The following is a 23,619-nucleotide window of genomic DNA, read 5'->3' as shown; positions in this document are numbered from 1 at the left end:
TCTGTGAAGCACTTGGTGGGTCAAAGTGCTCACCACACCTCTAGATAAGTTCCTTAGGGGGTCTACTTTCCAAAATGGTGTCATTTGTGGGGGGTTTCAATGTTTAGGCACATCAGTGGCTCTTCAAACGCAACATGGCGTCCCATCTCAATTCCTGTCAATTTTGCTTTGAAAAGTCAAACGGCGCTCCTTCCCTTCCGAGCTCTCCCATCCACCCAAACAGTGGTTTACCCCCACATATGGGGTATCAGCGTACTCAGGACAAATTGTACAACAAACTTTTGGGGTCCAATTTCTTCTCTTACCCTTGGGAAAATAAAAAATTGGGGGCAAAAAGATAATTTTTGTGAAAAAATATGATTTTTTATTTTTACGGTTCTACATTATAAACTTCTGTGAAGCACTTGTTGGGTCAAAGTGCTCACCACACCTCTAGATAAGTTCCTTAGGGGGTCTACTTTCCAAAATGGTGTCACTCGTGGGGGGTTTCAATGTTTAGCCACATCAGGGGCTCTCCAAACGAAACATGGCGTCCCATCTCAATTCCAGTCAATTTTGCATTGAAAAGTCAAATGGCACTCCTTCGCTTCCGAGCTCTGCCATGCGCCCAAACAGTGGTTTACCCCCACATGTGGGGTATTGGCATACTCAGGACAAATTGTACAACAATGTTTGGGGTCCATTTTCTCCTGTTACCCTTGGTAAAATAAAACAAATTGGAGCTGAATTAAATTTTTTGTGAAAAAAAGTTAAATGTTCATTTTTATTTAAACATTCAAAAAATTCCTGTGAAGCACCAGAACGGTTAATAAACTTCTTGAATGTGGTTTTGAGTACCTTGAGGGGTGTAGTTTTTAGAATGGTGTCACACTTGGGTATTTTCTATCATATAGACCCCTCAAAATGACTTCAAATGAGATGTGGTCCCTAAAATAAAATGGTGTTGTAGAAATGAGAAATTGCTGGTCAACTTTTAACCCTTATAACTCCCTAACAAAAAAAAATTTTGGTTCCAAAATTGTGCTGATGTAAAGTAGACATGTGGGAAATGTTACTTATTACGTATTTTGTGTGACATATCTCTGTGATTTAATTGCATAAAAATTCAAAGTTGGAAAATTGCGAAATTTTCAGAATTTTCACGAAATTTCCGTTTTTTTCACAAATAAACGCAGGTACTATCAAATAATTTTTACTATTGTCATGAAGTACAATATGTCACGAGAAAACAATGTCAGAATCACCAGGATCCATTGAAGCGTTCCAGAGTTATAACCTCACAAAGGGACAGTGGTCAGAATTGTAAAAATTGGCCCGGTCATTAACGTGCAAACCACCCTTGGGGGTAAAGGGGTTAAAGATAGGTACGCAGGTCGCATGCGGGCCGCATACAGATGTAGGCGGAGATAACAGTGGAGGTGCGGCCGAGGGCGGGGCTTCACGGAGGAAGTCCGCAGCCCGCCGCACATTAGGGGAACGCTAGTGTGAATCCGGCCTTATTCCGTTTTCCAGTATACTGAATGGTAAAACGAAAGGTCTCGTCCAGAGCTATAACTTTATATAGCTATATTTTATTATTTAGAAATAAAGCATATAAATAAGGTATGACTCCTTATGATGAATGATCGCCCAGTGGTGAAGAGAGCGGTACCTGAGGGGGCTGCTTCCCCACTAGCTCAGGTTTGTACTGTAGCCCAGGTTGCCATAGTGACGCGCCTATTAGACTCCCTGCTATCCTGTGCCCTGGGCCTAGCCAGGCCTCCATGGCTGTAACACAAGGGTTAGTAGTGAGAGCAGAGCACTGTTCACACTAGGTGACTATGGGAGTTATCATCCGCGTGCACTAGGCCTCAGAGCTCTCAATGGTAACACACAGACACCATTCCGCTTATCATTGGCAGTGTGCTAAATGTTACTGTCTGTCCAACAAATGTATATGAATAAAGCTTGAAGGAGAACAAAACGACAAGGCCCCGCCCACTGCAGCAAAGCGTGAGGGAGGTCCCGCCTCTATGGCCCCGCCCATATGCCCCTCCCCACACACACCCAGCGGGCGGGAAGGCGTCAGCCAGGCAGCGCCTCACACAAGGACCGACCGAGCTCGTGAGCGGCACAGTCCGGGCTATCACCGCGTCCTCAGCAGCACAGCACCCGCAGCGGCGGACGGAGCCAAGGCCAGCCCTGCAAGGGACAGCGCCGGGGGATTATCTCTCACTTGACAGCAAATATGGCGGCTGCGGCCTCGTCAAACCCCGGAGGGGGACCAGAAATGGTGCGGGGACAGGCTTTTGACGTGGGCCCACGATACACGAACCTGTCGTACATCGGGGAGGGCGCCTATGGCATGGTGTGGTGAGTACGGGGGGTCGGGTGTGTCTGTCCCCGCGGCGCCTGTCCCGGGCCTGCGCCCTCCTCTCACCACCCCTCCCTGAGCACACAGAGCTGGGGGACAGTGACCGGAGCGGCGCAGAGCTGTCACTGCCGATGACTGGCGCCTGCGCTCAGCACTGACATGTCTGCTCTGTGCCCCCTCTGGCTGCACACAGCTGGCCTACTGCACCATCACCTCACTCCTTCCACAGTGCCAGGGTGATGGTGACATTTGTATTGGCAGGTTAAGGCTTGTGGGGGGCCCTGGACTTTAATACCAGCCACGCCATGGGGGATGGTGTAAAGGAAAAATGGAACAAATGGGAGTATCCCCAGCCAGCCAGGCTGAGAACATGCAGTGTGGATGGCTAGGAGGCTCATTCAGATGCTGTGTGCAACTAGTGGGGCCAGTGTGTGTGGCTTGGTCCTCTTATAACCGTGACCAAGGCCGGTGCTTGTTGGTGAGGACCGATCTACCATTCTTGTGAGGTGGAGGTTGAGCCGTGTCGCCTACATAGGGCTGACAGCAGACTGAATGTGGCCCCATCCTCGGGGCTGGAGTATGTATCTGTGGAGGGGGGTTGCTACGGCGTCTCTAAATCACAATTAGGGCTCATTCAGACGTCATTTGTCAGCATTTAGCATAATTTTTGTTCTAAAAAAAAAGCCTGGAGATATCTCAATCCTATCTACAATAAAAAGAAAAAAAAAAGACAGCACATGGATGGTATACTGTTGAGTTTTTTTTTTTTCAGACAAATCTGTGACTCAGATCAAAACTGGACCTATGTCTGATTTGTGCAAACCACTCGGTCCACAAAAATACATTGATGTGTGAACAGCCCCATAGGCAATAATGGGTACGAATCCTATTTGTGAAAAACATAGAACTCATACGTGGCAAACTGAAGTCTGATGACCCCTTGCCCAATATAATGGTATAAAGGGCTTTTTCTTGAGGTGTGGGGGTTGAGTAGATTTTGGCTTTCATGTAGGATTTTGTGATCAATAATTAATGGAACATAACGATTCTGAAATTGCTTCCTATCACTTTCTCTCTTTCCACTGCAGACTGTTGTCATTCTAGTGATTTAGTGGGGGGGAGTATTGCATAACCAGCCATTCCTTATAACTTCTGAATTATTCTAATAAAAGAACTGGGTAGGGCTGGAAAAAAAAATCAATATTGGTGATGTTGCCTTGTTTGCTTCCTACATGGAGAATCTGCAACCTAATGGTGTGGATGTACAGCTGACTTTGCATGTGTCAGAATAAACCTCCAAATTGTCTCTTCAGAGAGGAAGATGACTAGAATGCTAGTGCCACCTGAAGGACGTAGCAATCCTAAAAATCAATATCGACTCTGCCTGTCACATGACTTAGGATAAAAACCAAAATCTCAATGTGCAGACACTGTTTCAGGGTACTGCCCATCGTCAGTGCCAAGTGTGAGATCTGGTTTGGCTGGTGAGTTATCTGACCAGGATCCAAGGGGTATCCTTGCGGAGATTGACATGCCAAGGTGAGGAGACTTTTTTTTTTTTTTTTTTTTTAAGCCGCAATGGTCCTTTGTGAAAGAAGGAGCATTGTGGCTCAAGTCTCCTCACCTTGGCATGACGGGCTTGACATGTCACTCTCCGCAAGGAGAAATGTTACCCCTTGGTCCCAGACTAAAGATTGACACAGCAGGCTCATTGAATGTTAGCGACTTGAGCCATGGTTGACGGGAGGTCGCAGGTCGGCCTTCATTTACTACCAGTCTGTCTACCTGCAGTATTTCTGAATTTCCAGTAGTTCAGAGTGTGTACTCCATATTAATGGATGTGCACCCATTTCTGTACTGCTTAGGAGAAATGTTATCAAAAGGCTGAAGATAGTTATTGCAGTGGCAATTAATATGGGAGATAACAGGGTTATGGCTTTCAATTCATAGTAGAGTGTGTTTCAAGGATAGGAATGTCTTGTAATAAAAATGGTTTCCTGTTGGGCTCTTTGCACACTGTTTTTTTTTTTACTTTCAGGTAAATGCATACAGTATACTGGGAAAGCTCCCCCACGTACAATAAAAGGCTGTGACAAGTGCCACTGTGGTCGCAATCGCCCATAAGAATCCATTGTAAATAAAACTGGTTCTGCTTGATGTGTTTTTTTTCCCTTTACTGGGTGTCACTTTATACAGTAGCTTAGCTGAACATATAGCAACAAATAAGGAAACTCTGACAGATACCATGGAAAGGAGTGTACGGATTTGTAATATCAAATTCTCACTTGTTTTGAAAAGACCCTGAGGGTTTGGTTATACTACTTCTTTTACCCCTGGGTCAGAAATTTACATTTTTCATGCAGAAGACGCTTCAAGAATCAATTTTTTTTTTTACCTCAGAGTTTTGTAAACCTTAAACATTGTTTATTTGAGAGGGGGCGTTTCCTGGGCGCTCAAACTTTTTTTTTTTTTTTTGAGGGATGGCTTTTTAAAAGCCATTAAACAGTATATAAAATGCTGCAAGATGCCTAGGTGTCTTTTTAGTTTTTCAATTGACTTCTATTGTAAAGTATTGAGTTTCTTCCTAGCTGGAAGAATGCACCTTTCGTCTTCTAACTATTTGGCGTTTTTAAAGTGTTTAAAAACCCAAACAGATGAACAGCAGGTCATTTTGCCATACAAATTATTAGAATTTTTCTTTTGATCATTTTATCTTTTTCAGCCTTTTTTTTTATTATACGTTGTGAACCCCATTCACTTCAGTATTTGATGCAGATTTAATGCATGTGACAGAATCCATGTGAAATTTTCCAGAATCCTGGAACTACCCATGTAATCCTTAGGATTTGGGGAATGTTCAAAGAACCTTTTGCAAATATCAAACAAATTAAATAAATTTTACATAACTACAAAACTCATTACAGCATCATAAAGGTTTCTGTAGTCCCTACTATGGTTGTCATAACTACTACTTTGGTCGGATTTTTGTGGCTTTTCTGGAAATCTTACTATATTTCTATTTTGATAATGTCAAATAGTAGTATGCTGTCACAGAAGGATGCATAATATCAGGTGGCAGAAGAGGATGGAGAAACTGAGACATAATGGTAGCTATGACAATCCTTCTCTGTACTCCAGGGAGGTCCATACACGGCCTCATGTACAGCTTTCTGTATAGTTTATTATCCATGTTCTGTACTATCAATTGGAATGGCATACTTTGAGTGGAGTTTACCTTTGTCATAAAATAAAGTAAAATCATATTCATATGTAGTGGTTGCTTCACTACATTTGTATGGATATTGTATGAACCACTGGCCAAGGGCCTGCTTACTCACATTTATCTTTTCATTGGAGAACTCAATAGCAACAAATTGAACATAAATACTGAGCTTATAATTCTGCACTTACCAGTCTCCGCTGCTCCGTTCTTCCTTATCCAATCCTCTACACAGCTGCTCTGGTGGTGACACTCTTCACCCAGTTTTTGGCAGAGAGGGTATTTCTGGTGTGCTGAGGATAGTAACCAGCTCTGGAATTTTTTGTGCAGATTCTGCATCTCTTGGCAGAAAACGCAGGTGCGGGTTTGCGGCGTATTTACTGCAGATTGTGTGCGGGTTTCTTGCGTTTTTACCCCTGCAGATTTCTATAATGGAATGGGTACAAAAACGCTGCAGATCATCACAAAAGAAGTGACATGCTACTTCTTTTAATGCGCGGAATTTTCCGTGCCATTAGCACAGCATTTTTTTTTTCATTGATTTACATTGTACTGTAAATCACTTGCAGATCTGCAGCGTTTCTACACAGTAAAAAAACGCTGCGGATCCGCAGGAAATCCGCAACGTGTGCACATAGCCTAATATTCCATGAGGACCACTTTAATTTTGCGGCAATATTAGTTTTCTCCCATTCTTTAAGTTGATGACACTGTAATGTAGGTATATCATAGTACCAGGAAGGCGTGCTGATTTGGTATGTTCAGAACACTGTTTTCATAACTCAATGTAAAATGGTACATTTGCCAAACATCTGAAATTTGTGGAATGCACTGTCATGTCCACACTAGTTTCACTAGTGTCTTTCATAGCAGGCCTCCATCAAGTTGCCTTTGCTTCATTTATTTTTCTTTCTAGATTTAAAATCTTGAATAAAACAACTTCTAGTTAATCAGACAATTTTGCTAACAAGATGCAAGTGTGTTTGGGCTTTGATTTCTGATGAGTTTGTGACCATATATCATAGAGGTGCCATTAAAACTGAAGAGCTGAGATGGGGTCTCTCAAAGATGGAAAGTTATCTGATACTGTTCTTTGTATTAAGGTACCTTCACACTAAACGATATCGCTAGCGATCCGTGACGTTGCAGCGTCCTGGCTAGCGATATCGTTCAGTTTGACACGCAGCAGCGATCAGAATCCTGCTGTGATGTCGTTGGTCGGGGCTAGAAGGCCAGAACTTTATTTGGTCGCTGGCTCTCCCGCTGACATCGCTGAATCGGCGTGTGTGACGCCGATTCAGCGATGTCTTCGCTGGTAACCAGGGTAAACATCGAGTTACTAAGCGCAGGGCCGCGCTTAGTAACCCGATGTTTACCCTGGTTACCATCCTAAAAGTAAAAAAAACAAACACTTCATACTTACCTTCCGCTGTCTGTCCTCCGGCGCTGTGCTTTCCTGCACTCACTGTGAGCACAGCTGCCGGAAAGCAGAGTGGTGACGTCACCGCTCTGCTTTCCGGCCGCTGTGCTCACAGCCAGTACAGAGAAGCAGAGCGCCGGAGACAGACAGCGGAAGGTAAGTATGAAGCGTTTGTTGTTTTTTACTTTTAGGATGGTAACCAGGGTAAACATTGGGTTACTAAGCGCGGCCCTGCGCTTAGTAACTCGATGTTTACCCTGGTTACCGGCATCGTTGGTCGCTGGAGAGCGGTCTGTGTGACAGCTCTCCAGCGACCAAACGGCGACGCTGCAGCGTCGTTTAGTGTGAAGGTACCTTTAGTGTTCGTGCGGACAGTTGTAGATTCTCTCATCCGAGCGAATCGGGACAATTATGCAAATAATACTTCGCACTATACTGACAGTTTGAGCAATCAGATTCTCTTGGATGAGTGAATTGAAGCACACTGAAAAGATGGAGAACAAAATTTCTCCATCTTCATTTTGGGAGTTCGCGGAAATTGGACTGCGCTCAGATGTCATCCGTGTGCTGTTTAATGCATTCCACTCACTCATTGACTCGCATGGCCGAATGTGATCTGAATATCGAACCAAACTCAAATGCAGTTATTTTTTCCTCAGACACTTTGTGCACAGTCCGTTCCGGGTGAAATCCAATGTTTTGTCAATTTGTACATTGACTGTTCATAGTACTTTTGCATTTGAGTTTATTCAGTGTTTTGGTCAGTATGACTGAAGAACAATCAGTGATTTTCACATATCCATTACAATGTTAGTCACGGACAGCATGCTGACACTGTCCATGATTTTTACTAATCCGTACACTTGTATGATTTTAAATTGTTACGTGACTCTGTTCAAAATCGGACCCGACTTCCTGATTTATTCCCTGTGGACACAGTCTGGAATAAAAACGTGTGACGAGCTCTATAGACTATAATGGGTCCATGTTTTATGCTTGAAAAATGCAGCACACATACGTGAAAACTAATGCCTAGATAAGGCCTTAGGCTGACTTATTGCTGCAGTAAAGTCTGCAGCAGGATCTTTTGCAAAGCCCTGGGTGGTAAATCCATGATTTAATTTGAACTTGTATAGGATTTTATCAACAATTTCACATCTTTCAATATCACAAGTTATATTGCTGCAGAATGTTAGCTCTGCATGTTCTGAAATATCCACGTATCTACTATATAATTGTCTAAGGGGTACTTCTGTCTTTTTGTCTGTCCTTCTGTCTGTCTCCAACTTCCGTCACGGAAATCCCACGTCGCTGATTGGTCTCGCCAGCTTCCTTTCCTGGCTGCCATGACCAATCAGCGACGGGCAAAGCCCGGCCGACAATTAGTCCCTCCCTACTCCCGTCCAGTCAGTGCCCGCTCCATACTCTCCTCCAGTCAGCACTCACACAGGGTTAATGACAGCATTAAAGGACCGCGTTATGCCGCGGGTAACGCACTCCGTTAACGCTGCTATTAACCCTGTGTGACCAACTTTTTACTATTGATGCTGCCTTTGCAGCATCAATAGTAAAAAGATCTAATGTTAAAAATAATTTAAAAAAAAAAACCCCTGCTATTCTCACCGTCCGCCGATGTGCGTACGGCTGCCGCCAGCTTCCGTTCCCAGCGATGCATTGTGAAATTACCCAGAAGACTTAAAGGTCTCGGGGGACCGCTACGTCATCTGGGTAATTTCGCAATGCATCCTGGGAACGGAAGCTGGCGGCAGCCACGCGCACATCGACAGAGGTTCACTGGATGCTGGCGGGTGAGTATATAACGTTTTTATTTTAATTATTTTTTTTTAAACGGGGATATGGTGCCCACACTGCTAAATACTACGTGGGCTGTTATATGCTGCGTTACATACTACATGACTGCTATATACTATATGTGGGCAGTGTTTATATACTACGCGGGCAGTGTTTATATACTACGCGGGCAGTGTTTATATACTACGCGGGCAGTGTTTATATACTACGCGGGCAGTGTTTATATACTACGCGGGCAGTGTTTATATACTACGCGGGCAGTGTTTATATACTACGCGGGCAGTGTTTATATACTACGCGGGCAGTGTTTATATACTACGCGGGCAGTGTTTATATACTACGCGGGCAGTGTTTATATACTACGCGGGCAGTGTTTATATACTACGCGGGCAGTGTTTACGCATCAGGTTTTCTAGAATGTCATGGCCTGTGCTATATACTATGTGGCTGCCATACATACATACATACATACATACATACATACATACATACATACATACATACATACATACATACATACGTTAGAATCGGGCCACCATCTAGTTTTATATATTTCAATTAAAGATGTTTTTGAACTCTGAGGCCGGGATCACACATGTGAGAAACATGTCCGTGTCTCGCATGTGAAATCCAAGCTCTGGCGCCGGCACTCCAGAGCAGAGCATGCGGCCACATAGCAACACATGGAGCCGCACGCTCCACTCTGGAGTGCCGGCGCCAGAGCTTGGATTTCACATGGGAGACACGGACGTGTTGCTCACATGTGTGATCCTGGCCTTATTCACATTTTATTGTGCATGTAGATGTGGGATCACCTTCCCCCATACCCCAGTAAAAAAAATATTCAAACCCCCTTACTGCCCCAACACTCTCCACGTTTGCAGGACACAATTGTGTCACGTGAGTACTATTGCAAGTCACTGGCTGCTAATGGCCATCTTCGCTCACACTCCCTTCAGACATTTATGGGTGGTGTGAATGCTTCAGTCCATTAAGTGTTGCTACAATGCATCCAGTATGAGTGCAGGGAGTCCCGGCGCTGACTTCACAGGAACGGTGTCATTTCAGAAGGCGAGTATAAGGGGTTTTTATTTTACTGGAGTGGAGAGGGGTGGTGTGTACTGCATTTTATGTCGCAAGTTTATTTTACACACTTATTTAGCTCTATTGTACAGCGCTTCGCAAATCTTATCACTGTCCCCATTGAGGCTCATAATCTAGATTTCCTATCATTGTGTTTGGAGTGTGGGAGGAAAACTGACAACTTGGAGGTAACACACGCAAACACGTGGAGAACATACAAACTTCTTTCAGAGCTCAGCTCTGCTGCATAATGTCCTATTTGTTGATGCAGTTTCTTTGCAAGTTAAAATTCATTTAATTGGGGCTTGCAGAAATCGCATGTTACAGCAAGCATTCAGTATTAAAATATCTCCTTGAGTCATTGCTGTATGTCTCCGGCAGCATCTTTTAAAAGGAAATGTCACCAGGTGTATGCTTCCTTGTTTGAGGGCAGAATAAAATATGGCTGAGACCCTGATTCTAGCTTTGTCACTACACTGACCCATTGCTGTAGATTTGTTTAAAACACTGTTTTATCTTCTAGTCTTTTCAATTGTGAGCTAAAGGCCCCTTCACATTAAGCGACGCTGCAGCGATACCGACAACGATCCGGATCGCTGCAGCGTCGCTGTTTGGTCGCTGGAGAGCTGTCACACAGACCGCTCTCCAGCGACCAACGATGCCGGTAAACATCGGGTAACTAAGCGCAGGGCCGCGCTTAGTAACCCGATGTTTACCCTGGTTACCATCCTAAAAGTAAAAAAAACAAACAGTACATACTTACCTAACGCTGTCTGTCCTCCAGCGCTGTGCTCTGCACTCCTCCTGTACTGTCTGTGTGAGCACAGCGGCCGGAAATCAGAGCGGTGACGTCACCGCTCTGCTTTCCGGCTGACCGACGCTCACAGCCAGAGCAGGAGGAGTGCTGAGCACAGCGCTGGGGACAGACGGCTGTAGGTAAGTATGTACTGTTTGTTTTTTTTTTTTACTTTTAGGATGGTAACCAGGGTAAACATCGGGTTACTAAGCGCGGCCCTGCGCTTAGTTACCCGATGTTTACCCTGGTTACCAGTGAAGACATCGCTGGATCGGTGTCACACACGCCGATCCAGCGATGTCCACGGGAGATCCAGCGACGAAATAAAGTTCTGGACTTTCTTCAGCGACCAACGATCTCCCAGCAGGGGCCTGATCGTTGGTCGCTGTCACACACAACGATTTTATTAACGATATCGTTGCTACGTCACAAAAAGCAACGATATCGTTAACAATATCGTTATGTGTGAAGGTACCTTAAGTCTAGCCCTAAATATGCCATTAATTGTCAGCTTTCTGTTTCTGCAATCAATGGTGAAAGGCTGGGTTAGCCAGAACTCATGAATTTTGAGGCTACATAGCAGGAGCTCATCATTAAAGGGATTTACATGAATTTCAAATGCGGCACAGGACTAGAAAGCTACAGTAGAGCTTTGCCATCCTTTTTTTCTTTAATTTGAAAAAGATCTGTGTTTTACTTACTGGATCACTTACAAATGGAAGTAATCTGATGGCTATTTAGGGATCAGTTTTCCATATACTTCAATGTTAAAATAACAGATCCAGTTGAAATCAGCTTTGTTTTTTTACTGGCAAAAAGTTATGGGCAACTTTTTTTTTTGTCAAAAGCTTACTGCTGGATCCTTTCTAATGGACTATTACTTAACATGTGAACTTGGCCTATGTGAGACTTGATGGGAATAAAGATCTCTGCCCCTACTTTCACAGGTGTGGCAGCACAAATGCTTGATAAAGTTCAAGTGAACTCTAGAACACTGCTGTTGCTCTTTCAATGGCGTTTTTCAAAATGAATAATTTGTAATCCATTAACGCTATATGATGGGATATATCTGTCATGAGCACACGTCAGTTTGTGCTGCATGACTAATTTAGGGTACGTATGCACATTATCTTTTTCACGTTGGTACATTCTGTAACCCGCCTGGAAAATCGCTCAATCAAAACTCGAACATGTGCATTGCAAGGTAAAAATGACTTGCGGTACAATTGTCAGTTTTTCAAGCTTTTTTTTCAAACAATAGAAAAGATGCAAAAGAAAATGGCATATCTCTTGAAAAACTGGTCTGGTTTGCACATATCTAAAAAAAAAAAAAAAAAAAAAGTCATGTGGACATATGCTTGTCATGCTGTTCATCATTGATCTTGGCAGATTAACCCCCATATGCTGCTGTAAGTAGTGTATCTCCTGTGCCTTGGTTACTTATTAGTTTTACAGTGACAGGCTAGGTAATACACCATACTACATAAGATCACATGTTTAAATTCCAACGGGGACCAAACATATTGAAAAAAAAAAACAAAAAAAACACAATTTGTATTACTGTTTTTCTTTTTGTGTCCAAAAGTAGTTAAACATATTAAAAAATATATAGTTCTACATGACTGGTCAATACAAAAACTATCATAGCGAATTTATATTTTCAAATTGCACAGTGAACAGCTGTAAGAAAAAAAAAATCTGAAATTGCAGTTTCATCCAGCTTAATATGGTCAAGTCATATATAGATGCATCGCCCCCAGACACAGGGCCACGAGTTCTCGGTACCAGGCCTCTCTGATTCGGTTCTGAGGCTGTCACGGTGGCTAGACGCGGTCCGTGACCCTGCTAAGGGGCGTCCAATAAAAGGTGATAGGAGTCTGTCAAGGTTTCGTGACGCCACCTGTGGTACTCGGTCAGGGTGACCGACGCTGCTGTGGGGTCCGCTGGGGTGATGGAATGGCAGCTAGATGGTATACGTTCCCACAGGTGAAGTGTGTCCCCAGGGCTTCCCAGTAAGGTGGATGGTGATGGTGTGAGGTGCAGGCAATAACGCGGACACAAGGTTGCAGTCTCTTTACCTCTTTACTGAAGACTTCAGGATCCTCAATCCAGAGCACGATTACCAGGGCTTTCTGAGACCGGTCGGTCCGATGGGCACATCCAGAGTTCCCTTTGCAGGTGGAAATCAGTGCCTACCATTAGCGCCTGTGTGTTGTAGTGCTACCCTGCTGAGCATTCGGAATAGTCCTCACAACTTCTGTTCTCGTTCGTTCGTTCTTTCTAATTCTCTCTCTCGTGTTCCAGATGTTACTAGTTTCTCGTTCCCCAGGTATGTTATGGCTAGGACGCACCCGTATGACGGGAAGGCTCGGAGCTCTTCCGGGACCCTAGAGACGCCCCTCTCCACGCATTGCCCCCTATGTCTTCGTAGGAAATGAAAGGTAGACAGCCAACTTATAATTAACTGTCCTGCGGAGTTTGAAGTAAGGCCTAGAGTCAGTTACTTCCGCGGTGTTCCGGCTACGCGCCTCAGTAGGATGTTGCCTCGGTCTCACGGCACAACTCCTACTGGCTCTCCTTTGTGCTTGATCTCGTTTCTCACTGTTCCACAATGTCCTTCCCTTCGTGTCTCTTCCTTAGGATACCGCCGCAAGGTAGTGCAGGCGCGGTTCCGTAACGTTCTGCTCTGTTCGCTAGGTACCTGCCATGTTCCCACGCCCGACAGGGATCCCCCCTGTGTCTTCTCCCTGCAACACCCCCTGCCACGGGATGTTGCCTGAATCCAACCCAGTCAGCTTGTGACTAACTTCCTATCCAACCCCTAGTTTTACCAGTGTGAGGAGTGGCCCAATAAATAAAGCCTTTTGCTCCCCCTAGTGGCTGGAGTGTGAAGTGTACTGTGTGCTGGTGATACCTGGTCAGTAGAACTCCTTCAGTGCCATCAGACGTACAATCACTCCCCTTAGCGGCAGAGTGTCATATTGCAACGACCAGATCTCTGGGGCGCTGCACAGGTAATTCTCACAAAATTAGAATATCATCAAAAAGTTAATTTATTTCAGGTCTTCAATACAAAAAGTGAAACTCATTATATAGTCATTACAAATAGTGATCTATTTCAAGTGTTTTTCTGTTTGTTGATGATTATGGCTTGCAGCCAATGAAAACCCTTAGTCATTATCTCAGTAAATTAGAATAATTAACCAAAAACACCTGCAAAGGCTTCCTAAGTGTTTAAAAAGGTCCTTTAGTCTTTCAGTAGGCTCCACAATCATTGGTAAGACTGCTGACATGACAGATGTCCAGAAGGCAGTCATTGACACTCCACAAGGAGGGTAAGCCACAAAAGGTAATTGCTAAAGAAGCTGGTTGTTCAGAGTGCAGTATCCAAGCATGGAAAGTTGAGTGGAAGGAAAAAGTGTGGTAGAAAAATGTGCACAGGCAACCAGGATAAGCGCAGCCTTGACAGGGTTGTTCAGAAAAGGCCATTCAAGAATTTTGGGGAGATTCACATGGAGTGGACTGCTGCTGGAGTCATTGCTTAAAGATCCATATCCAGAACATGGGCTACAAGTGTTGCATTCCTTGTGTCAAGCCACTCATTACCAATAGTGCCAGAAGCATCTTACCTGGGCCAAGGAGAAAAAGAACTGGACTGTTGCTCAGTTTTCCAAGGTGTTTTCAGATTAAACTAAATTTTGCATTTCATTTGGAAATCAAGGTCCCAGAGTCTGGAGGAAGAGTGGAGAGGCACACAATCCAAGCTGCTTGAGGTCTAGTGTGAGGTTTCCACAATCAGTGATGGTTTGGGGAGCCATGTCATCTGCTGGTGTAGGTTCACTGTCAGCGCAGCCATTTACCAGGAAATCTTAGAGCACTTCTTGCTTCTCTCGGCCGACAAGCTTTTTGGAGATGGAGATTTCATTCTCCAGTAGGACTTTGCACCTGTCCACACTGCCAAAAGTACCAATACCTGGTTTAAAATCAACAATATCACTGCTTGATTGGCCAGCAAACTCACCTGACCTTAACCCTATAGAGAATCTATGTCAAAAGGAAGATGAGACGCCAGACCCAACAATGATAGCAGCCTTCAGCTCATCTGCAAAGCAACCTGGGCTTCATAACATCTCAGCAGTGTCACAGGCTGATCGCCTCCAAGCCTCGCTGCATTGATGCAGTAATTGATGCAAAAGGAGCCCTGACCAAGTATTGTGAGCATTTACTGTACATACATTTCAGTAGGCCAACATTTTGGATTTTAAAATAAATTTCTGAAGCTGGTGTTATAAAGTGTTCTAATTTACTGAGCATAACATTTGGGTTTTTATTGGCTGTAAGCCATAATCAACATTAACAGAAATAAACACTTGAGTTAGATCACTCTGTAATGACACTCTATAATGAGTTTCACTTTTGTATTGAAGAACTGAAATTCTTTTTGATATTCTAATCTTGTGAGAAGCACCTGTATGTAATTGAAAATGTTAGTGAAGTAGCTTGTTTAAAAAAAAACCTCAAACCTTCTATGTAAGTCTCGAATATGGCTAACACTGTGTGTGTATGTATATGTGTAGACTTTTAGTATGTAAAATATATATATATATGTATGTATGTGTGTGTATATATATATATATATATATATATATATATATATATATATATATATATATATATATATATATATATATATATATATTCTAAATCTAATATATAATTGCCTAGAATACTACTTCCTGCAATTTGTGCCAACTTCCGTGGCTTTGTCTGGAGCTAATGTCCGGAGATAAGTGACGTCAACAGTGTCCAGTGTCTGATTGGTTGCCGCCTGCTGCGAGCGACCAATCAGAAACGTGCCGTACTGTGACACACTCCGCCCGCCATTTTGGTGTGATTTTTGAATTTTTACCTCACAGCAAGTTTCTACTGCGTGGAGGCGGGCCCAGTGACGTTGCTCTTCAAGCTCCTGCCGAATTTCGTCAAAAAAATGATAATACCATTTACCAAAACTATATATATTTAGTTGTGAAGTGGTTCAGTGACATTTTCACACCAATTTTGAACTTTTGTTTGGTGTTTTCTCCATATACTGCCTATTTTTGTTCTTTCTTACTATTATTTATTAATTGTATTATTCTTACATTTGAATAAATAAAGTATATATGGATTCTAGACTCCCGATTCTTTAGAATCGGGCTGCCATCTAGTATGTGTGTATATGTGTGTGTGTGTGTGTGTATATATATATATATATATATATATATATATATATATATATATATTACACATTTCCAGACCAAAAGTTTGGACACCTTACTTAGAGATTTTTGTTTTCATGACTGAAAATTGTAAATTCACACTGAAGGCATCACAACTATGAATTAACACGTGTGGAATTATATACTTAACAAAAAAGTGTGAAACAACTGAAATTATGTACCTTTTGCTCTGACTGCTTTGCACACTCTTGGCATTCTCTTGATGAGCTTCAAGAGGTAGTCACCGGTAATGGTTTTTACTTCACAGGTGTGCCCTGTCAGGTTTAATAAGTGGGATTTCTTGTCTTATAAATGGGGTTGGGATCATCAGTTGTGTTGAGCAGAAGTCTGGTGGATGCACAGCTGATAGTCCTACTGAATAGACTGTTAGCTGCTTTTTCCTTGCCAAAATACAAATTCTAAGTAAAGGAAAACGAGTGGCCATCATTACTTTAAGAAATGAAGGTCAGTCAGTCTGAAAAATTGGGGAAACTTTGAAAGTGTCCGCAAGTGCAGTGGCAAAACCACCAAGCGCTACAAAGAAACTGGCTCACATGAGGACCGCCCCAGGAAAGGAAGACCAAGAGTCACCTCTGCTTCTGAGGGTAAGTTTATCTGAGTCACCAGCCTCAGAAATTGCAGGTTAACAGCAGCTCAGATTAGAGACCAGGTCAATGCCACACAGAGTTCTAGCAGCAGACACATCTCTACAACAACTGCTAAGAGGAGACTTTGTGCAGCAGGCCTTCATGGTAAAATAGCTGCTAGGAAACCACTGCTAAGGACCGGCAACAAGCAGAAAAGACTTGTTTGGGCTAAAGAACACAAGGAATGGACATTAGACCAGTGGAAATCTGTGCTTTGGTCTGAGTCCAAATTTGAGATCTTTGGTTTCAACCACCGTGTGTTTGTGCGATGCAGAAAATGTGAATGGATGGACTCTACATGCCTGGTTCCCACCGTGAAGCATGGAGGAGGTGTGATGGTGCTTTGCTGGTGACACTGTTGGGGATTTATTCAAAATTGAAGGCATACTGAACCAGCATGGCTACCACAGCATTTTGGAGTTGCATGCTATTCCATCCGGTTTGCGTTTAGTTGGACCATTTTATTTTTCAACAGGACGATGACCCCAAACAGCCCTTACACAACCTGAAGATGTATTTGACCAAGAAGGAGAGTGATGGGGTGCTACATCAGATGACCTGGCCTCCACAGTCACCAGACCTGAACCCAATTGAGATGGTTTGGGGTGAGCTGGACCGCAGAGCGAAGGCAAAAGGGCCAACAATTGCTAAGCATCTCTGGGAACTTCTTCAAGATTGTTGAAAGACCATTCCCGGTGACTACCTCTTGAAACTCATCAAGAGAATGCCAAGAGTGTGCAAAGCAGTCATCAAAGCAAAAGGTGGCTACTTTGAAGAACCTATAATATAAGACATTTCAGTAGTTTCACAATTTTTTACGTATATAATTCCACATGTGTTAATTCATAGTCTTGATGCCTTCAGGGTGATTGTACAATTTTCATAGTCATGAAAATACAGAAAAATCTTTAAATGAGGTGTCCAAACTTTTGGTCTGTACTGTCTGTGTGTGTATATGTACACTAGATGGTGGCCCGGTTCTAACGCATCAGGTATTCTAGAATATGCATGTCCACGTAGTATATTGTCCAGCCACGTAGTGTATTGCCCAGTCACGTATTGCCCAGCCACATAGTATATAGCAGAGCCACGTAGTATATTGCCCAGCACAGAGCCACATACAGTGGGGCAAAAAAGTATTTAGTCAGTCAGCAATAGTGCAAGTTCCACCACTTAAAAAGATGAGGCGTCTGTAATTTACATCATAGGTAGACCTCAACTATGGGAGACAAACTGAGAAAAAAAAATCCAGAAAATCACTGTCTGTTTTTTTAACATTTTATTTGCATATTATGGTGGAAAATAAGTATGTGGTGAGAAACAAAATTTCATCTCAATACTTTGTAATATATCCTTTGTTGGCAATGACAGAGGTCAAACGTTTTCTGTAAGTCTTCACAAGGTTGCCACACACTGTTGTTGGTATGTTGGCCCATTCCTCCATGCAGATCTCCTCTAGAGCAGTGATGTTTTTGGCTTTTCGCTTGGCAACACGGACTTTCAACTCCCTCCAAAGGTTTTCTATAGGGTTGAGATCTGGAGACTGGCTAGGCCACTCCAGGACCTTGAAATGCTTCTTACGAAGCCACTCCTTCGTTGCCCTGGCGGTGTGCTTTGGATCATTGTCATGTTGAAAGACCCAGCCACGTTTCATCTTCAATGCCCTTGCTGTTGGAAGGAGGTTTGCACTCAAAATCTCACGATACATGGCCCCATTCATTCTTTCATGTACCCGGATCAGTCGTCCTGGCCCCTTTGCAGAGAAACAGCCCCAAAGCATGATGTTTCCACCACCATGCTTTACAGTAGGTATGGTGTTTGATGGATGCAACTCAGTATTCTTTTTCCTCCAAACACGACAAGTTGTGTTTCTACCAAACAGTTCCAGTTTGGTTTCATCAGACCATAGGACATTCTCCCAAAACTCCTCTGGATCATCCAAATGCTCTCTAGCAAACTTCAGACGGGTTCGGACATGTACTGGCTTAAGCAGTGGGACACGTCTGGTACTGCAGGATCTGAGTCCATGGTGGCGTAGTGTGTTACTTATGGTAGGCCTTGTTACATTGGTCCCAGCTCTCTGCAGTTCATTCACTAGGTCCCCCCGCGTGGTTCTGGGATTTATGCTCACCGTTCTTGTGATCATTCTGACCCCACGGGGTGGGATTTTGCGTGGAGCCCCAGATCGAGAGAGATTATCAGTGGTCTTGTATGTCTTCCATTTTCTAATTATTGCTCCCACTGTTGATTTCTTCACTCCAAGCTGGTTGGCTATTGCAGATTCAGTCTTCCCAGCCTGGTGCAGGGCTACAATTTTGTTTCTGGTGTCCTTTGACAGCTCTTTGGTCTTCACCATAGAGGAGTTTGGAGTCAGACTGTTTGAGGGTGTGCACAGGTGTCTTTTTATACTGATAACAAGTTTAAACAGGTGCCATTACTACAGGTAATGAGTGGAGGAAAGAGGAGACTCTTAACCCCTTCCCGACCTTTGACGCATACGCTGCGTCATGAAAGTCGGTGCCATTCCGACCCATGACGCAGCATATGCGTCATGGAAAGATCGCGTCCCTGCAGATCGGGTGAAAGGGTTAACTCCCATTTCACCCGATCTGCAGGGACAGGGGGAGTGGTAGTTTAGCCCAGGGGGGGTGGCTTCACCCCCTCGTGGCTACGATCGCTCTGATTGGCAGTTTCACTTTCAACAGCCAATCAGAGCGATTTGTAATATTTCACCTAAAAAAATGGTGAAATATTACAATCCAGCCATGGCCGATGCTGCAATATCATCGGCCATGGCTGGACACACTAATGTGCACCCACTCCACTCCTCCGATCGTCCCCCCTGATCTGTGGTCTGCTCCCCTCAGTCCTGTGCTCCGCTCCCCCGTCCTCCTGCCCGCTCCCCCCGTGCTCCAATCGCACCCCCCGTGCTCCAATCAAACCCCCCCCCCGCACAGCGATTTCCCCCCCCCCACAGCGATTTTCCCCCCCCCCGTGCTCCGATCCACCCGCCCGCACAGCGATCCCCCACTCTGTGCTCCAATCCACCCCCCCGTGTTCCGGTCCACCCCCCCCCGTGCTCGGTCCGCCCCCCCCGTGCCCTGATCTCCCCCCCCTTATACTTACCTGGCCTCCCGGGGACCGTCCGTCTTCTTTCCTGGGCGCCGCCATCTTCCAAAATGGCGGGCGCATGTGCAGTGCGCCCGCCGAATCTGCCGGCCGGCAGATTCGTTCCAGAGTGAATTTTGATCACTGAGATAGGTTATATCTCAGTGATCAAAATAAAATAAAAAGTAAATGACCCCCCCCCCCTTTGTCACCCCCATAGGTAGGGACAATAAAAAAAATATATTTTTTTTTATCCACTAAGGTTGGGGTAAGAACTAGGGGTAGGGTTAGGGTTTCGGTATGTGCACACGTATTCTGTTCCTCTGCGGATTTTTCCGCTGCGGATTTGATAAATCCGCAGTGCTAAACCGCTGCGGATTTATGGCGGATTTACCATGTTTTTTCTGCGCATTTCAATGCGGTTTTACAACAGCGATTTTCTATTTGAGCAGTTGTAAAACCGCTGTGGAATCCGCAGAAAGAAATGACATGCTGCGGAATGTAAACCGCTGCGTTTCCGTGCAGTTTTTCCGCAGCATGTGTACAGCGATTTTTGTTTCCCTTAGGTTTGCATTGAACTGTAAACTCATGGGGAAACTGCTGCGGATCTGCAGCGTTTTCCGCAGCGTGTGCACATACCTTTAGAATTAGGCTATGTGCACACGGTGCGGATTGGCCGCTGCGGATCCGCAGCAGAGTTCCATCAGGTTTACAGTACCATGTAAACATATGGAAAGCCAAATCCGCTGTGCCCATGGTGCGGAAAATACCGCGCGGGAACGCTGCGTTGTATTTTCCGCAGCATGTCAATTCTTTGTGCAGATTCCGCAGCGTTTTACACCTGTTCCTCAATAGGAATCCGCAGGTGAAATCCGGACAAAAAACACTGGCAATCCGCGGTAAATCCGCAGGTAAAACGCAGTGCCTTTTACCCGCGGATTTTTCAAAAATGGTGCTGAAAAATCTCATACGAATCCGCAACGTTGGCACATAGCCTTAGGGCTAGGGTTGGGTTGGAATTAGGGTTGTGGTTAGGGTTAGGGGTGTGTTGGGGTTAGGGTTGTGATTAGGGTTACGGCTACAGTTGGGATAAGGGTTAGGGGTGTGTTGGGGTTAGTGTTGGAGTTAGAATTGAGGGGTTTCCACTGTTTAGGCACATCAGGGGGTCTCCAAACGCAACATGGCGCCACCATTAATTCCAGCCAATCTTGTATTCAAAAAGTCAAATGGTGCTCCCTCACTTCCGAGCCCCGACGTGCACCCAAACAGTGGTTTACCCCCACATATGGGGTACCAGCATACTCAGGACAAACTGCGCAACAATTACTGGGGTCCAATTTCTCCTGTTACCCTTGTGAAAATAAAGAAATGCTTGCTAAAACATCATTTTTGAGGAAAGAAAAATGATTTTTTATTTTCACGGCTCTGCGTTGTAAACGTCTGTGAAGCACTTGGGGGTTCAAAGTGCTCACCACATATCTAGATAAGTTCCTTGGGGGGTCTAGTTTCTAAAATGGGGTCACTTGTGGGGGGTTTCTACTGTTTAGGCACACCAGGGGCTCTGCAAACGCAATGTGACGCCCGCAGACCATTCCATCAAAGTCTGCATTTCAAAACGTCACTACTTCAATTCCGAGCCCCGGCATGTGCCCAAACAGTAGTTTACCCCCACATATGGGGTATCACCGTACTCAGGAGAAACTGGACAACAAATATTGGGGTCAAATTTCTCCTGTTACCCTTGGGAAAATTAAAAAATTCTGGGCTAAATAATTATTTTTGAGGAAAGAAAACGTATTTATTATTTTCACGGCTCTGCATTATAAACTTCTATGAAGCACTTGGGGGTTCAAAGTGCTCACCACACATCTAGATAAGTTCCTTTCGGGGTCTAGTTTTCAAAATGGGGTCACTTGTGGGGGGTTTCTACTGTTAAGCCACATCAGGGGCTCTGCAAACGCAACGTGACGCCCACAGAGCATTCCATCAAAGTCTGCATTTCAAAACGTCACTACTTCACTTCCGAGCCTCGGCATGTGCCCAAACAGTGGTTTACCCCCACATATGGGGTATCAGCGTACTCAGGAGAAACTGGACAACAACTTTTGGGATCCAATTTCTCCTGTTACCCTTTGTAAAATAAAACATTGCAGGCTAAAAGATCATTTTTGAGAAAATAATTTTTTATTTTTATTTTCATGGCTCTGCGTTATAAACTTCTGTGAAGCACTTGGGGGTTCAAAGTCCTCACCACACATCTAGATTAGTTCCTTTGGGGGTCTAGTTTCCAAAATGGGGTCATTTCTGGGGGATCTCCAATGTTTAGGCACACAGGGGCTCTCCAAACGTGACATGGTGTCCGCTAATGATTGGAGCTAATTTTCCATTTAAAAAGCCAAATGGCGTGCCATCCCTTCCGAGCCCTGCCGTGCGCCCAAACAGTGGTTTACCCCCACATATGGGGTATCAGCGTACTCAGGACAAACTGGACAACAATATTTGGGGTCCAATTTCTCCTATTATCCTTGGCAAAATAGGAAATTCCAGGCTAAAAAATCATTTTTGAGGAAAGAAAAATTATTTTTTATTTTCATGGCTCTGCGTTATAAACTTCTGTGAAGCACCTGGGGGTTTAAAGTGCTCAATATGCATCTAGATAAGTTCCTTGGGGGGTCTAGTTTCCAAAATGGGGTCACTTGTGGGGGAGCTCCAATGCATAGGCACACAGGGGCTCTCCAAACGCGACATGGTGTCCGCTAACAATTGGAGCTAATTTTCCATTCAAAAAGTCAAATGGCGCGCCTTCCCTTCCGAGCCCTGCCGTGTGCCCAAACAGTGGTTTACCCCCACATATGAGGTATCGGCGTACTCGGGAGAAATTGCCCAACAAATTTTATGATCCATTTTATCCTACTGCCCATGTGAAAATGAAAAAATTGAGGCGAAAATTTTTGTGTGAAAAAAAAAGTACTTTTTCATTTTTACAGATCAATTTGTGAAGCACCTGAGGGTTTAAAGTGCTCACTAGGCATCTAAATAAGTTCCTTGGGGGGTCTAGTTTCCAAAATGGGGTCACTTGTGGGGGAGCTCCAATGTTTAGGCACACAGGAGCTCTCCAAACGCGACATGGTGTCCGCTAAGGATGGAAATAATTTTTCATTCAAAAAGTCAAATGGCGCTCCTTCCCTTCTGAGCCTTACCATGTGCCCAAACAGTGGTTTACCCCCACATATGAGGTATCGGCATACTCAGGAGAAATTGCCCAACACATTTTAGGATCCATTTTATCCTGTTGCCCATGTGAAAATGAAAAAATTGAGGCTAAAAGAATTTTTTTGTTAAAAAAAAAAAGTACTTTTTCATTTTTACGGATCAATTTGTGAAGCACCTGGAGGTTCAAAGTGCTCACTATGCATCTAGATAAGTTCCTTGGGGGGTCTAGTTTCCAAAATGGGGTCACTTGTGGGGGAGCTCCAATTTTTAGGCACACGGGGGCTCTCCAAACGTGACATGGTGTCCGCTAAAGAGTGGAGCCAATTTTTGATTCAAAAAGTCAAATGGCGCTCCTTCCCTTCCAAGCCCTGCCGTGCGCCCAAACAGTGGTTTACCCCCACATATGAGGTATCAGCGTACTCAGGACAAATTGCACAACAACTTTCGTGGTTCAGTTTCTCCTTTTACCATTGGGAAAATAAAAAAATTGTTGCTAAAAGATAATTTTTGTGACTAAAAAGTTAAATGTTCATTTTTTCCTTCCATGTTGCTTCTGCTGCTGTGAAGCACCTGAAGGGTTAATAAACTTCTTGAATGTGGTTTTGAGTACCTTGAGGGGTGCAGTTTTTAGAATGGTGTCACTTTTGGGTATTTTCAGCCATATAGACCCCTCAAACTGACTTCAAATGTGAGATGGTCCCTAAAAAAA

The 23,619-nt window shown here is 44.1% G+C and overlaps 1 protein-coding gene across 1 annotated transcript in view; it reads left to right on the top strand.

Annotated features, from left to right (window-relative positions):
• Nucleotides 1-2,028: 2,028 nt before the first annotated feature.
• Nucleotides 2,029-23,619, top strand: part of MAPK1 (mitogen-activated protein kinase 1) — a 104,108-nt gene continuing 82,517 nt past the window's right edge. Inside the window, exon 1 of the mRNA XM_069756613.1 lies at nucleotides 2,029-2,352. Within this exon, the coding sequence (XP_069612714.1) occupies nucleotides 2,228-2,352 (125 nt within the window). The 5' untranslated portion in view covers nucleotides 2,029-2,227. The remainder of the gene's footprint in view (nucleotides 2,353-23,619) is intronic.

This window comes from Ranitomeya imitator, chromosome 1 (genome assembly GCF_032444005.1).
Source record: "Ranitomeya imitator isolate aRanImi1 chromosome 1, aRanImi1.pri, whole genome shotgun sequence".
Taxonomy (NCBI): Eukaryota; Metazoa; Chordata; class Amphibia; order Anura; family Dendrobatidae; genus Ranitomeya; species Ranitomeya imitator.
The sequence above is the reverse complement of the archived record's forward strand: the minus strand, read 5'-3'. Positions and strand labels throughout refer to the sequence as shown.